This window comes from Megascapheus bottae, chromosome 22 (genome assembly GCF_031878675.1).
Source record: "Megascapheus bottae isolate mThoBot1 chromosome 22, mThoBot2.hap1, whole genome shotgun sequence".
NCBI classification, from domain to species: Eukaryota; Metazoa; Chordata; class Mammalia; order Rodentia; family Geomyidae; genus Megascapheus; species Megascapheus bottae.
Window position 1 is genome coordinate 414,676 of NC_143530.1, and position 17,636 is coordinate 432,311.

Below are 17,636 nucleotides of genomic sequence, written 5' to 3' on the forward strand. Positions count from 1 at the left end.
GAATATTTTAATAATCTTCATAACAATTGATTGATTAGGGAGAATACAGACATATTGGTGTCTTAAACAGTACATCAGAAGTTTTTAGGTCATCAGTTCTACCTTATCTCCAGCAAACACGGAAGCATTCTTCTAGAGTATACAAATTCTTCAGAAAGCAAACATGAAGGAGAAATGAAAGATATATGAAAGGTATTCTTCAGAATTTAGACTACAGTAATAATAGTATTTAAAACTGTGGTCAGTTTCTTGTTGTACCTGTTGGTATACTCTGTTGGTCTTGACATAGGCTGCTTATATACATTCCTTACATTCTGGCACATGTGAAATCCTGGGGAAATTCACATGGATGCTTATTACATTTGAAACTTTCCAATAGGTATTTCCAGCAGGATGAAGAGACTTGTAAAATCAAAGCAGAAGGTATACATAAGATCATATTAGTTGCAGACCTCCCATCAGCATAATCTTCTGAAAATGGGAGTAAAATAAGTTTGAAGGTAAAATAGCTCATGTATTTAAAAGCTTAATGTATACTTAACTAAAGTTAAAACTAGTAGCCAACTCAATGTATCATTTATTCATATTACACCCTAAGTATTATACTCTGTCAACCGTCTCCACAGCAGCTGCACTAAGATTCAATCCCACATTCTGTGACAGCCACTGATGAACTATATAATCATACTGTGTTCCTAATGGTCTTTTAAGGAAAGGAATTTTATGTCCTACAAAATGAAAGTCTAGGGTCATTATGGAACTTTAATTTTTTTTTTTGTGGGTCATGGGGCTTGAACTCAGCCTGGGCGCTGTCCCTGAGCTCTTCAGCTCAAGGCTATCACCCTTACCTTGAACCAAGCCCCACTTCCCAGTTTTCTAGAGGTTAATTGGAGATGAGTCTCAGATCCTTTTGTGCCTGGGTTGGCTTTGAACCTTGATCCTCAGATCTTAGCCTCCTGAGTAGATAGGATTACAGGCATGAGCCACCGCTAAGGAACTTTAATGTTTTTTTTTTGTTGTTTTTTTCCTGCCAGTCTTGGGCTTGAGCTCAGAGCCTTCAATGAGCACTGTCCTTGGACCTTCTCAAGGCTAGAGCTCTACCACTTGAGCCTAAGCACCACTTTTGGCTTTTTTCTACGTATGTGGTACCGAGGAATAGAACCCATGCTTTCATGCATGCTAGGCAAGCACTCTACCACTAGGCTAAACTCCCGGCCTGGAACTTTAATGTTTCAAAAACAACTTACTTACATTTTACATTCCAATAACTCTTCCTGTAAAACTGTGTAAGTTATTTAACACTGAAAAAAAAAAGTCAACGTTCTCCAACTTGGGGACTTCTTTGGTCTTTACATTTGCAATGTAGTTTCCTGTTGAATGTGACTCAAAAATAATGTAAAACTATCACATATAATTTCATGAATAATCTTTTGTCATAATATTGCACTTAACCTGGAAAACTAAAGGGTAGTTGAAATCAACTTATGCAAACAGAGCACATATTTATAATAGTCTAGCCTCTTTTTAGGTTGGACCTGCCTATTGAGAATGGTCACATACTATAATCAGATTTTCAGCAATTAATGAATTTATCTTTCACAGTTGTGTCAACTGTATTGTCTTCCAGCTTTCGTGAAGACATTTGTTTCTGGTGCTATGAATGGAAGATAAAATAATATAATACTTAAATGAACACATTTGAATTTGATAGAGTAATCCTGTTTCTGCTACTTATCAGATATATGACTAAGATATTGTTTTTGGAAAGTATAAGTAGTTCACTAAACATGTTCAATTTACAAATGATGAATATCCTAATCTTTGTATATTAGGAGTCAAATAGATTCCCTTTTATTTTAAATTCCCTTTTATTAGGAAGATCTTTGTCCAGTGTATAAATAGGAAGGATGTGATAGAGGATTATTGTTAAGTAAAGGCAGTATGGAATCAGATCTCACTGAATTGATCTGATTGAACCATTCTTTTTCAGTGTGGTGTTACTGGCATTTTGGAGATGACAGTTCATGTCTGTGTGGTTGTTCTGTGCACTAGAGATGAAAAATGAAATTATCTCAGGCCAATGCCAGATGTCCCTGGTGTCAACGTCAACTTCTCGTTGACACCAGGGACATCTAGCCTGATGCTAGAGAGAACGACAGAACCAAACTCAGGGACAGACAAACACCAGGAATGATACTCTTTTGATAAAGAACTGTCGAATGTATTTGAGCCTATAGCCTTTCTTTCTGTTGATATTTGGATAAACACTCATCCTTTATGCTGCAGTAATGTAATTCAGTCACAAAATGGCATATAAAAAAAGATTTTTGCTTATCTGCTTTTAAGTTAGTAACAGTGAAAGCTTAGGCACTTCATAGATAATTTTAGGGATGAATTAGACTGATAACTGATCAAATATTACGTGGACACAAACTCTAAAGTCAACATGTAAAGAGAAAATAGCCTATATCAAAATAAGTCTTGTAATCTTTATTACTAGCTTGAAAAATAGTATCTAATCTCACTAAGTCTTTCAGAATCAATTTTAAACAATGTTAAGAAAATTTAGCTGCTGCTTCTGGCAGAGAACAGACAAAAGAACTTTGTTTGAGATTGTGATTTTATTTCCTTTGACTATCTGGAAGAGGCATGCTGGTTATGTGGTTGATTTATTCACACCCAATTCCCCTGATTACGTTGTGTATGTTTTGCAAACTTCATGCACAGATGTGACATATTTTGGTACTATATACCCTCTAATATTCTCCTTTCCTTCTTCCCACTTAGAATCCCTTCTGACAGTTACACATTTACAATGGGTGTATGTTCCTGTGTGTGTTTTTACATGTATGTTTATCTTTTAGGTCTAGCATTTATATGAGAGAATACATGTGACCTTTAGCATTCTGAATCTTGTCAATTTCCCTTAGCATTATGATACTCAGTTCCATCCATCTTCCTGAAAAATGATATAATTTCTCCTTTATGGTTGAACAAAACTCTACCATACATGTTATATACACCACGTACATGGGTAAGAAGGCATGTGTCCTGAGGGACTTGAGTGTGCAGGTGCCTCTTTGATCATGATGTACATGGGTGAAATGTGTCTCCTGAAGGACATGAGTGTGCAGGTATCTCTTGTATTCTTATGTACGTGGGTGAAAAGAATTGTGTCTGAAGGACCTAAGCGTGAAGGTGTATTCTATATTTTGACACTTGCATGCACCCAAGGCATCACTGATGGGTCAGGTGGTAGGTCTATTTTTAACTCTTTATTCCAACTCTATATCTATACTTATTTCTTTTTTTTTTTTTTTTGCCAATCCTGGGCTTGAGCTCAGGGCCTGAGCATTGTCCTTGGACATTCTCAAGGCTAGAGCTCTAGCACTAGAGCCTCAGCACCACTTGGGCTTTTTTTTTTTTGTATGTATGTGGTACCAAGGAATTGAACCCAGGTCTTTGTGCATGCTAGGCAAGCACTTTAACCACTAGGCCAAACTCCTGGTCCCTCTATACTTATTTCTATAGTGGTTGCACAAAGGATCCCTTGGAGATAAAGCTTGTCTCAAATGGAAAATTCATTTGCGTCTCATTTTGTCTCTAGGTAGTTTGTAAGATAAACACATTACACATTCATTTACAGCTAAAGGTGCTCCATTTCGGTTTTTGATCTTTTCAGCATTCCACAAATAAAACTGGCCCAATCAGAAGCATTCATTCATTTTCATTTTTGTTTTTTGAACTTCAAAATATTGTACCACGGGGCACTGGTGGCTCATGCTTATAATCCTAGCTACTCAGGAGATTGAGCTCTGAGTATCCCAGTTTAAAGCTAGCCAGGACAGGAAAGTCTCCAATAACTACTCATAAAAAGCTGAAAGTGGGGCTGTGATTCAGGTGGTAGAGTGCTAGCTTTGACCAAAAGAAGCACCAGGCCAGTGCCTAGGCCCTGAGTACAAGCTCCAGGACCAGAACAAAAAGAACGCTGTACAAAGGGGTTCCTATTTCATGTGTCTACCCAAGTCCAAGTGTCCTGTACTTCTTCATCAGAGCCACCCCTTCCATCCTTCTTTCCCCTCCTGTGTTGTCTCCCCCACCCCCAGCTCATGTCACATTTCCCACTTCCTTTGTCATGTAAATGCATTGAATATTCTGGTCACCCCTATGCTCCCTTTCTCATTCATCCACCCTTCCCACTATTTTCCCCTTTGCAGTTTTGTGTTCATCCTGTGATATTCATTTTGTTAAAATGTCTGTAATTGTTTGAAACTTTTCCTCCATGGCAGCAAGGCATATTGTTAAACATTCAAAGCATATTGGGCTTGGAGGTTTGGGATACAGTAGAGACTCAGAATGCACAGCAGAAGATATCTGCCTGTGGTTAGTAAATTTGACCCTTTAAAATAGATGTGGTTATCCAGAAACAAGGACATACGAAATCCACTAGCACAACAATGTTCATTGCAGCACTATTCACCATAGCAAAGATATGGAACCAACCTAGATGTCCCTCAGTTGATGAGTGGATCAACAAGTTGTGGTATTTGTACACAATGGAATTCTATGCTGCTGTCAGAAAGAATGACATCGCCCCATTTGTTAGGAAATGGAAAGACTTAGAAAAAATCATATTAAGTGAAGTAAGCCAGACTCAAGGGAACTTAGGCTCAATGGTTTCCCTCATTTGTCATAATCAGTAGAAACCTTGGGCTCTACTAGCAGAGATTTGCAATAGAGCAAAATCTTGATACATAAGGACATATAATGTGAAGCTAATTGAAAGGACCTCCAGGATATTGAAACAAAAGCCATATAATGAATGATTGTTGTCCTTAATGTACTATGTTGTCTCTCATCTCCTTTGCTGTCCCTTGGTTATCTCATATTGGTATAGTATCTCACTTTGTTATCTGATATATTGAATTTATTTGTATTTGGATATTTGAAATTTGATAGGGAAGGGGGGAAAACCAAGATGGGTGGGGGGTGTGTGGGGGGGAAATGGGTACCAAGACATGTGAAAGGGTATCAATGTATGTGAATTAATGCACCTTCTATCTGGCAAATATCATGTAACCCTTTTACTAATTACAATAAAAAAATAAAATTAATGGAGAAAAAAATAAAATAAAATAGATGTGGTTAATAATTCATATTTATATGTGAGCACATATGATAGTTCTGATTTTACAAAATGCTTCGTAGTTTATGGAATCTAATGTTTTTTACTTAATAGATTTTCATAATATAGATTTGGTTCTGTTATGGCTTACAGGGTTGAGTTAAAAAAATAACTCACATAGATCAAGAATTCTAGCCAAGATGAATACATAAGCCTAGAAAATGAAAATCATGCAGTAGACATGTGCATTTGTGTACAGGTACACAGTTGTCAGTGTGCCAGTAACTGTAACTTTGAAAAGAGAGGATGTGGTACCTTTTATTATCACAGACTTAAGGTTACAGGTAAATGCAAATCAACAGGATGCTAGATAATCAAGATTTTATTCCTTATCTCCAACAATTTACATCAACATCATTCTTTTGATTATGCTCTTAGTTCTTGCTCTCCTGTACTTTGATTATCTTTGATATACATATATGTAGCCTATGATAAAACAAACAAAAAGACACATCTAATTATGAAGAAATGAAAATAACTGGAAACAATAATACAAATGCTAGCAAAACTTTTTTCAATTTGAATATCTGATTATTTTATGTGCATATTTATCAGAAATAACCACCTGTGCCAATTTTCCCATTGTAGAAAGCTAACCATTTAAATGTTAAGTGTATAGTGAAGGTGCATAATAATATTTGCAAGAAATAGACTCAACTTGCCTGGAGTTTAGAGTTCTTGTAGCACAAGTGGTTTCTGGTGGTAACAACTTATCTGCGTATGCTTTCCATTTGCAGTCAGCATTGGACTTCTTTTCACTGAGGTACATTGTGGAGAACAGCTATATGGAGATATTCTGTATATTTGCTAGACATACTAAGATGCGCTTATACATAAAGATTTAGGTTGAGAAATGAAACAAAATCTGCTCAACAAATTCTGCTTAAGCCAGGTCAATAACTTTCTAAATTCATGTATAATTTTAAGAAGTGAAATGGAGATTTTAAATGAACATACTTGTAGTTTGGGTTCCTCTTATACATACATATATTTATGTTATATATATATATATATGTCTGTCAGTCTGTCTATCTATCTATCTATCTATCTATCTATCTATCTATCTATGTTCTTGTCTGCAAAATTGAAGTAAACATTAGTGGATTTCTCATATATAAAAAACCCTGTACTCACAATTGAGTATACTACGTTCTCTGTTTCTTCTCTGCGACCCATTTCCCTATAATGGCCATTACTCCACCTTCCATGTTCATCCAAAAGGTATTCTTGATCTGCTTCTGGTTTGATCTCATTGTAGCTCTTTTGAAATTTATATCCTTTTCTAGCTTCAAGATATTTCTTTGTTTCTGTGATCATTCTTCTTAATACCTTTTGCTAACCTGGTTTTGCTTCTCTCCAGCTAATTATTTATATTTAATGATTAATTCATCACTTCTGAGTGTTTTGCTGTAGACTCTTTGTGCATTAGTTGTCCTAGATCTCTTAAATGTTCACTTATATATGTTATCTCATATAACCTTTATTTGTCATCAGGACAAAGACAAAACTAACTCCTTAACATGGCACCTGGAGACATGGACAGTGCATCTCCTCCCCTCCCTTTTTTTTTTTTTTTGCCAGTCCTGGGTTTGGGCTCAGGGCCTGAGCATTCTCCTTGGGTTTTCTCAAGGCTAGAGCTCTACCACTTGAGCCTCATCACCGCTTCCGGCTTTTTCCACATCTGTGGTAACAAGGAATCGAACCTGGGTCTTCATGCTTGCTAGGCAAGCACTCTACCACTAGGCCAAACTCCCGGCTGTCAGTTTGTCTCCTATCTCCATTCGCCTCTCACACCTGCCCCACTGACATGGAAACATGGGTGGTGTTTCTCCTACTCTCTCCACTCCTCCTCTCATACCTGCCCCACAGACTCCCTCTACGCTGGGTTCATTTTAACTCAATCTGTAGTAAATATTACTAGTTTTAAGTATTCTTTCAAGTTTTGTGGTTACAGCAGTAAGCAGAGCAGAAAACATTTACATCCTAAGCACTTATAGTATCTTATTGGAGGCAGGTGAAAACCATAAAATGTTATCTGTTGGAGTTACCATGGTCCCTTCCCCCATATGTATGTTTTACAGGGAGTGATCACCACATGCTTACTCATATGTGTCACGGGGAGTGATCACCATGTACAAGTGTCACAGAGAACAATCATTACATAGAATCTCATGTCTTAATCAGTACAAAGATTTGAACCTGAGAATTTAACAAGATTTTTTTTTAGAAGTCTGTATTTTCCAAATGGATTCTTCTTTGTCTTCTATTATGTTCGTGCTAACTAGATGCCTTGAAGTACTTTGATTATTTTTATATGAATGACAATTTCATTTTAAGAATCCTGAAGAATTCACAATCCTTTCTTAGAGTGTTCCAAATATCTCTGAAATGTTGGTCACATCTGCTGCTGATCAACTGTAACTTTCCTTTTCTGTTTTTATATAAACCTCTTTCATCTGTTTTTATACACATTAAAATTCTTACCCTTACTTTGAAATCTGTATTTGTACATCCATGGATTTTGTCTCTAGTAGACACAAAAGAGAGTTGTAATGTTTATTAGTCTGACAGATTAGGCTCAAGAAACCTCATTTTTAATGTTTACTCTGATAAATTGACAAATACACATCTTATAAGGAGGGTAAACTCCGTCAGGAGCAATTAGCCTTTGAAACAGACTTCTGAGTCATCTTGAAGAACACTCTCACTAGATGGTGTATTGTATATGAATCCAGTTAGATTTCCTACTGATTTGATTTCTGCCAGTTTTCTGTCAGTAAAAAAAGCTTTTCAGAAGTACTGGTTGATCTGGGTGTAATATTGCATTTGCAGGTCTAAATGTGATTCTTTGGTATGTGTCTTTATCATTTTTGCCTTAGTTGCAGTGGACTTTCAGAGACAACAGAAAACTTTTGAATTCACATACACATCTGGGTAGGTGAGGGATATACAAAAATCTGTTTATGACAATTTCACTTATTATCATCTAAAATTCCATGTTTATAAGGAAATACAAATTCCAAGTCCTTGTTCTGAAAAATTTTACATGAGATTAGACTCTTACTAGTTGCTTTACTATATTAAAAATTTTACGTTTTCAGGCCGGGAGTTTGGCCTCGTGGTAGAGTGCTTGCCTAGCATGCATGAAGACCCGGGTTCTATTCCTTGGTTCCACCTACTTAGAAAAAGCCAGAAGTGGTGCTGAGGCTCAAGTGGTAGAGTTCTAGCCTTAAGAAAATCCAAGGACAGTGCTCAGGCCCTGAGCTTAAGCCCAGGACTGGCAAAAAAAAAATTACATTTTCATTATCTTAAGTAGTTATATGCGTTTCAATTCAATATGTCAGTTTATGATTATAATGCATCTTAATTAAAATCACCCATTCCATCATTCTCCCCCATCTGTTCCCAAACTTACCATATATAATCTTTTGTAATTTTTACTTTGCTTGACAAAATGCTAGAGCGGAAGGGAAAATTTTAGATCAACCAACATAATGCTGTCCTTTTAAGAAAGAACCTGTGTTTGCTCTATAGGCACTCATTATAATCTCCTTTGGCTATATCATCTTTATAGGGAGAATTTTGCCCACTGATATATAGTGCACCCTTGCCATTCTCTAGAATATATTTTGAACATGTGAGAATTATTTTATCAGCTCATTTAGCCAAACCTACTCACCCATCTCCTCCCAGGCCTATCTAAGTCTGTTTTTCACATCTATTTTCTCAAGGGTAGATCTCAGAAAATGCATGAACATGTAGGCTGATACATTCTGAGCAGTGAATATATCTAGGAGATGTGTGCACACTCCAGGTCTGGAGAAGTCCATGGTTTTATGTAAGGAGGATGGTGATGTGAGATGAGGGCCTGTTAAACATAAATGCAAGTTTGGCTCTTTTCACATTCTATAGCTGTCCGCCAGAGACTTTTGGCTAGTAGTTACCAGACATCTAGCAACTGGACCATGTTGTGTCAATCAGACACAGTGAGACACTCTCCACAATGTATGCGCCATATCTGATAGGAAATTGAGCCCTGGAGCAGGACAGTATGAAACAGATTATAATCAGTACTATGTAAACAATGGAATTATTCGTGTATTAGGAAATGCTTGATGAATAATAACTTGCCTTTATACTGTACAGGAAAATTGATTTTTTTAAAATCAGGAATGGCTAATGTAATTAGGTTTTAGAACATCTTGAAAATAAATGAAGGCAAATTCAACCACATCTGGTTGTAACTTTTCTGTAAATTTAGCCTGAATAGTGAATAAAAATTATTTTATGTAATTACCAGAGTGAAATAGATGCATACAAAAGTCCTTTAATTTGAGCAAATGTATGTGTTATTTATTGAAATAAAAATTTTAGTATATCTGGCAAGACTTTTTATACATAGTTAGCTAGACCCAAGGAAATATAGGCTCCATAGTTTTCCTCGTTTGCAATGAGTAGTATACATTGAGGATTCTCCTGTGGATATGGCCATATAGGATGAGGATAAGTGAAATGAAATCCAGGATTTGGAAACAATCGCTTGATTTTTGTGTTTGTTGCTCTCAATCTACTATGTAAGGTTAGTTCTCTCTCTCTTGCTCTCTCTCGCTCTCCATTTTTTTTGTTTTTGTTGGTTTGGTTTCTCTCCTTATGATTTCTCTCATGTTGTCACTGTATCTGACTTTGTTACCTGGTATATTGTATGCACATTTGTTTGTTTATTTGAAATAGGGAAAGGAAGGGGAAAAACAAGATGATTGGGAGGGCATGGGGGGTAGGGAAGCTGGGAGAAAAACATCGGAAGGGATATCAGTGTACAAGCAGTAATGTACCCACTTACCTGACGAATATAACTATAATCCCTCTTTACCTCACCCTCACAATAAAATACAATTGAAAAAAAGAATATATGTTTCACTCATGCTCTGTAAATAAATAAAAGTTAATGTATGTGAGAAAATCAGAAGTAACTTAGTAACAAGTAGAGGTTGCATCTACTTAATATCAGTAACTCATTCGTATATCTGGTATATTAAGAAGATTACTCTGAGTTTATTTTTATAATATTTTAACCTGAAAATTATAATGCAGTAAGAAAACTGGTCCCAAAGAGAAAAAGTGTTGTCAAATACCTAGGTCTCACCTTTTCCTCATCTGAGATCATATGGTGTATGGTCTATTTTATCGCCTTGAATTCTGTCCTCATTCTGGGCTGGGCTTCAAGCTCAACATGAAGTTATTCCCGAACTGCATTTTATGGTCTTGCCATATTCTATTCAGCCTTACTTTTGAGAATTATCCTTTTTCTTTTTCACTTAACATAAATTTATTTTCCCACTGGTGTGGAGGCTGAAGTCAAAGTTTTAGCACGCTTTTTTATTTTCCTTAAGGAGGCTTTTCTTCTTGGATGCTTGCTTGTGCTGCCCTTACTTGGCTAATCTTTTCTTACAATACCTGTCAAGGTGTATTAATATATATATATATATATATTACTATATTTAGGTAGCTATACGAAGGAGTTTCCATTCAGGAAAGGAGTTTATGAATATGGGTTGTGACTAATGTCATCCCTTTAAACATTCATACCCATCCCTCCTAATTCACTCCTTTCCTCACTTTCTTTTTTTTAAAAATAGGTATCATCTTTAATTATTTGAACAATGGATGTGCTATTTTAATAGCATAGTTTATGATTACAATGCATGTTGATCACCGTGTCACCCTCTTCTACATTCTCACCTACCTTTTATTCACCCCTTCCCTTACTTCATAAAATTTTCTGGTACATTCAAAGAATTCTTCTTCCTCCTCTTCTTCTTCTTCTTCTTCTTCTTCTTCTTCTTCTTCTTCTTCTTCTTCTTCTTCTTCTTCTTCTTCTTCTGCTGCTGCTGCTGCTGCTGCTGCTGCTGCTGCTGCTGCTTCTGCTGCTTCTGCTGCTGCTGCTGCTTCTGCTGCTTCTGCTGCTGCTTCTTCTGCTGCTTCTTCTGCTTCTTCTTTTTCTTCTTCCAAGTCTTTCCATTTCCTTATAAATGGTAGCAATGTTAATCTTTCTGATGGATGAGTTCAATTCCATTGTGTATATACCACATATTCTTGATCCATTCATCTATTGAGGGACATCTGGGCTGATTGTATATTTTGGCTATGGTGAACAGTGTTTCCATGAACATGTTTGTGCTGGTGGCAGGACTATAACTTGTTTGATTTCTATGGGATAAGCTACCAGGAGTAGAATTGCTACATCATAGGGTAGTTCTCTGCTTGTTTTTTTAATTTAATTTAATTTTATTGTCAGGGGTGATTTATAGAGGGGTTACAGTTACATTCGTCAGGTAGTGGGTGCATTTTGTCTCAAACATTGCTGCCCCTTCTCATGTTTTCGCCCCCATTCCCTCCCCCACCCCCCAAGTTTAGTTTTTTGAGGAGCCTTAACACTCTTTTCAAGAATGTTTGAACAAGTTTACTTTCCCAGTGTACTAGGAACTCCTTTTGGCTTCATCCTTGCTAGCATTTGTTTGTTTTCTTGATGGTGGCCAATTCTGACTTAGAAATAGGCAGAATCTCAGTGTTGTTTGTGGTACTTTTTTTGTTGTTTTGTTTTGTGGCCAGAGATGTTGAACATTTCTTCATGGGTTGATTGGCCATTTTTAGTTATTCTTCTAAGAAGTTTCTCTTAAGTTATTAACCCATTGTTAATTGTTGTTATTCCTTTAAGGGTTTATTTTTGAAGGTTTATGTTTTATGCTTTTAAATATATTCTGGGTATTAACTGGTATAAATCTTCTCCCATTTGTTTGGTTTTCTTTTGAGCTTGTTAGTTATTCAGTTGTGTTTGCATAGCTATTTCAATACAAGCAACATATTTTCCTTGTGTTTTGCCAGCAGATGTCTCATGTTACAGAAATTCACCATTGGTTTCATAAAACTTATACCAATAACTTGTGTTTTGCTAGAAGATATCTGATATTACTAAAATTTACCATTGTTTTCACAAAATGCACATTCATAGCTTCAAGAAGTCAGAATTTCTGACTTCTGTGACAGAGGTGGATACACATGGGTTGTAGGCACGATGTGGTTCAGGCATTTATCAAGATTGCTTCAGAAATATTTCTGAGGAAAGGAGTTATCTGACATTTTATTTAGGATGATTCATTTTCTATTTAATATTTTGTTCTCGTGATTTTTTTCAGAAATTGAAAAATTTCAAGGTTCTGATGGAAAAAAGGAGGAGGAAGAAAAGAAGTATCTTGATGTCATCAGCAATAAAAACATAAAGCTCTTAGAACGAGTCTTGATTCCTGTCAAACAATATCCAAAGGTACATAAGCTTGGTTCTCTTTGAGTTAGAACAGAATAATAATGATAAGAATTGATATTTTATTCATTGCGTTTTATAAAATAAATATTTAAAGCCTCATTACAGAAGTAAATGGCAAACACATGGTACTGACAGAGAAAAGAAAAAATTTGAAAGAATAATAAAGAGGATACTATTCAGCTAAAAAGTAACAATATTGTTCTGTGACTTTGGGATGCATAGTTATATATTCCAATTGTTAATTTAATGTAATTGATTCTCCAATTTATCCACATACGCACATCTGCTTAGTTATGTTTTGATTTGGGTTAAAATGTATAAAGGGAATAGAATTAAGGATACTAAATATATAACATTAGCTAATTAGCATGGAATTATTTTACCCAATAAAGGATCATAATCTATAACACTCTTGGTATATAACTCCTTCTCCTCTGTATTGGTACCTCTCTTAAACTAGTTTTCATCTTACAAATGGTTAACTATATTTAATGGAATAGTTTAATTGACTATTAATAAATTACAACGGATGAGAAGGTTTTTTTCAGTTAAATGAAGAAAGCTAAAAATAGAAACTCAGTGATTCAAGCTGGTAATTTCTTTTTGAAGAGAGAATCTGAAGCAAGGACCATGTAATTATCCTAATAATAAAGATTATAGAAATAGTGTTATACTTTACCAATTGTCTCCCAACAAGATAAATTATAGTGAATGTAATCAAGTAGAATGTTTTGTTTATAATTATTTCAAACTGGGAGTCAACTGTTATTACCTAGCCAACCATAAAATGAAGCTTTCAGATGAGATTGGGGGAACATCCCTTTTGTTTCTGTTTTTATAAGCTAGAAATCTGTTGGAAGGAAAGTGCACTTCTTAGGTATGTATCTTTGAACTAAACTTTATTTAACTTACTATTTTTTTTGAATATCAGATATGGAAGACATGTAAATGTGCAAGGAATGTTTTTGTATATAAATTAATTAGGGTAGAAATTTGATGAACAATTGAGAAAAATGTGTCCTTTTCAAGAAAATTGTTTCATTAACCCATGATAGTCTCAATGTTTTTTAATAACCTATAAATTGATACCATTTCTTAGAATGATACTGGGGTTGGGACCCTAGTGGTAGAGTACTTGTCTAGCATGCATGAAGCCCTGGGTTCCATTCCTTGGTACCACATAATCAGAAAAAGTCAGAAGTGGTTCTGTGGCTTGAGTGGCAGAGCGCTAGTCTTTAGCAAAAAGTACCCAAGGACAGTGACAGTGCCCTGAGTTCAAGCCTGAAACTGGCAAAAAAAAAAAAGAATGATACTTGTCTGCGCTCTATGAATGGGAAAACCAATGACAGATGCCATAGTGTCTTCTGAGGAAATCTAACTTTATGATCTTAGACCAGGTAAATTTGACAGCTGAGAGAGGCATTTATTGTTGTGGTAGCTCCTTAGGTTCTACCGGAATGATTTCATGCTAAGTGAGAACAGTCTGTATTTAATTCATTATGATAGTAACTCACATAAGAATATTATATAGAACCAATTTTTTTGCCAGTCTTGGGCTTGAACTCATGGTATGAGCATTGTCCTTGGTTTTTCTCAAGGGTAGAGCTCTACCACTTGAGCCACAGCACCACTTCTGGCTTTTTTCTATATATGTGGTACCAAGAAATCAAACCCAGGTCTTCACTCTACCACTAGGCCAACCTCCTGGCCCAGAACCATTTTTTAAAATTGTAATTAATAGAAAGGTTACAGTTTTATTCACCAAATAGAAGGTGCATTACTTCACAAACATTGATACTCCTTCTTATGGTTTTATCCTCATTTCCCTCCCCCCACTCCTCCCCTCATCTTGTTTTCCAGAACTAATTTTTTTTTTTGCCAGTCCTGGGCTTGAGTTCAGGGCCTGAGCACTGTCCTTGGACTTTCTCAAGGCTAGAGCTCTACCACTTGAGCCTCAGCACCACTTCAAGCTTTTTTTCTACATATGTGGTACCAAGGAATCGAACTCGGGTCTTCGTGCATGCAAGGCAAGCACTTTAACCACTAGGCCAAACTCCCAGCCCCCAGAACTAATTTTTTTTTTTTTTGCCAGTCCTGGGCTTGAGCTTAGGGCCTGAACACTGTCCTTGGACTTTCTCAAGGCTAGAGCTCTACCACTTGAGCCTCAGCACCACTTCTGGCTTTTATCTATGTATGTGGTACCGAGGAATTGAACCTGGGTCTTCATGCATGCTAGGCAAGCACTTTAACCACTAGGCCAAACTCCTGGCCCAGAACTAAATTTTTATGTGAAATGTAATTTCATAATTTATAAGAAATATGCTTAAATAACAAAATTCATTGCAATTTCACTGAATTATAATTCTCTTGAAAATTTGTTTTTACTTAGTAAGTTTAGCTTTGTGTAATATTTAAGCTGGGTCTAATCTTGGAAATCACAGACTAGGAAGAACATATTACAGATGAATTAAATGAAGGATTAAGAATTGATCAAAGTAATTTCTTTGTTACAGATGGAAATTTTTAGTACAGTTACTTCTATTTTAGATTCTTCATTTTTGTGAACATTGTAATTTTTAATTTGACTGAGCTCGCATGTATATAGGGGTAAAGGATGTGAAAAATAGTAACTTAAATGGATATTTATTGTAGTCTCAATAACTCATACATAAGAAAATTTATCTTATCTTGAACCGATGAATAATAGCTTTTCAAACTACCTGGTTTATTTTTAAGGGATGTCTATTTCTTCTTATTATAAAAACAAAAACCAAAAAAACAAAAACAGTGCCAGGAGCTTGGCCTAGTGGTAGAGTGCTTGCCTAGCATGAACGAAGACCCAGGTTTGATTCTCTGATACGACATACATAGAAAAAGCTGGAAGTGGTGCTGTGGCTCAGGTGGTAGAGCTCTATCATTGAGAAAGCCCAAGGACAATGTTCAGTCCCCAAGTTCAAGCCCAGAACTGGCAAAGAAAACAAAAACAAAAAACAACTGTAGAGCTCTTTTATAAAAGACAGCAAAGCACTGAGAAACAGTGTTAATCCACTCTTATCTAATCCAATCCTACTCCCTTCATTTATCTGAGTTGACCTGCTTTATTTTAATAATATAGAAATAAAATTATATTTCAAAAGCAATCCATGCTTATTATATTTACAGTTTTATGAAAACTCATATTTTGTCCCAGATAACAGTCTTCTTCTGTTGGGGGGTTTATTGGTACTTGTCACAAAAATACTGGGTTGAGTTCATATTGTGATCCTTAAACTTGAGTTATGTTTGATATATGCTCATGAGCTCCTAAGATATATGACATACCATGATACTGAGGCAGAGGACAGCAGTATTTATGCATCTAAGTTTTAAACATTTATAGTGAAAAGTAACTTGTTCCTGATGGGTGTACACTGAAGAAAGATCTGCTTTATACCGTGTTGTATGAGACTTTTCCTTTCCCCTGATGCCTGTTGTCTGTTTGAACCAGCCATTATTGTGTTGGTGACACAGTCCTTTCAAACAAAGGTTAATAAATGACTTTGGGAATTCTTGGGAAAATCACCTTATCATGACTTTACTGCATGACCTTTCCACATAGATTTTGTTTCAGTTGTTATCCAACTTCAAGTTAATTTGCTGACTTGATTATAGTTGAATACTATATGGAATGGGAAGAAGTTTGAGATTTTAAATTAACTGTAAGAAGGCGGTTGAAGCATTTTAATAATGATTTACCTGGTTCTAGTGTTTTTAGGTGTAACTGTTTAATTTGGGAAAATAGTCCATGTTATATTGTTTTAATGGAAAATATTTTCCTGTTTTGCTAGTGAAATCCATAGAACTGCATTTGGGATTTTTGTTAAATGAGTAGAATTTAGCTACTTTTGCCATAAAAATATAATGTTAATAATGTGTGATAATGAATAATTTGATTTATGGTAGTAACATTTTTCATAATCTGTATTTCCAATAATGCTATGTGGTTTAACTTAAATATTCAGAACAGAGTTTATTTTTAAAGGGTTCACTGTACATCTGTTTGCATGTGCAGATGTTCAAGAGCCAGCACAATTATTTCCTGGTGGTTAAGCCTGGAAGGGGAACCTGGCAGCTGGCTCTACTGTGTTGAGATCCGTGTTGACCACAACTCTGCCGCATCAGTGTGCCCTAAATGTACATATCCTCTGGGTTGTAGCTCCTTCCATAAGTGTGTTACCTTTTTCATAGAGATGCTGCTGTCTGAGTCATTTGTGGTTTGTGTCAGGAAAGGCATGGTCATGGCTCATTATTGCCTGTGTGTTTTATGAATATGGTCCTAGCTTGTATAGAGGACTTTTTGGAGTGTTGAGACTCGCACTTTGGAGTCAACTGTAATTTGGGATGTCTTCAAGGAAATTGCGTCATGACTTAGTGATGACATACAAAAAGAACATCAGAAAAAGAATACAAGCTGGGTAACTCTGACTCATTCCTGTAATCCTAGCTACCAAAAAGGCTGATATCTGGAGGATCAAAATTTGAGGCCAGCCTTTACAGGAAAGCCTGAGAATTGGTCTCAAATCGTAAAAAACAGTTTAGGGCTGGAGTTGTAGTTCTAATGGTAGGGAATTAGCAATTCACTTAATAGAGAAGCCCAGTGTGGCCAACAACAGTAGCAACAACAAAGGTAGTTTTGTTAATGATGAAACTCTATGTCCTTGGAGGAAGGATAACAATTCTATATTTTCAGGACTGCCATCAAGCATTAGATAAGACAACAAGATGTATACTTTAGCTGGGCACTGGTGGCTCACACCTTTAATCCTATCTACTCAGGAGGCTGAGATCTGAGGACTGAAGTTCAAAGCCAGCCCACAGGAAAGCCAGTGAAACTTAATCTCCACTTAACCATCAGAAAGCCAGAAGTGGCATTGTGGCTCAAGTGGCAGATTACTAGCCCTGAGTTGAAGAGCTCATGGGCAACACCCAGGCCTAGAGTTCAAGCCCTATGACAGACCAAAAAAGAAAGAAAGATAAAGATATGTACTTTGTTACCTCTAGACTTGCAAAATGAAATGCTGTTACTAGTGTGGTTAAACTGAGAGCCACTCAGAGCAGGAGGGCTGGTGCTCCCCTGGTAAGGCTTGCTGA

General features: G+C 36.2%; 1 protein-coding gene across 2 annotated transcripts in view; it reads left to right on the forward strand.

The window, feature by feature from the left end:
* The window catches only part of Khdrbs2 (KH RNA binding domain containing, signal transduction associated 2), a 245,294-nt gene that overhangs the window by 30,569 nt on the left and 197,089 nt on the right, over positions 1-17,636 (forward strand). For both annotated transcript variants that reach the window (XR_016539267.1, XM_090355443.1), the window contains exon 2: positions 12,379-12,506. Coding sequence is in view for 1 of the 2 variants with exons in the window: in XM_090355443.1 (XP_090211569.1) it covers positions 12,379-12,506 (128 nt within the window). In the remaining variant the exon portion in view is untranslated. The remainder of the gene's footprint in view (positions 1-12,378; positions 12,507-17,636) is intronic.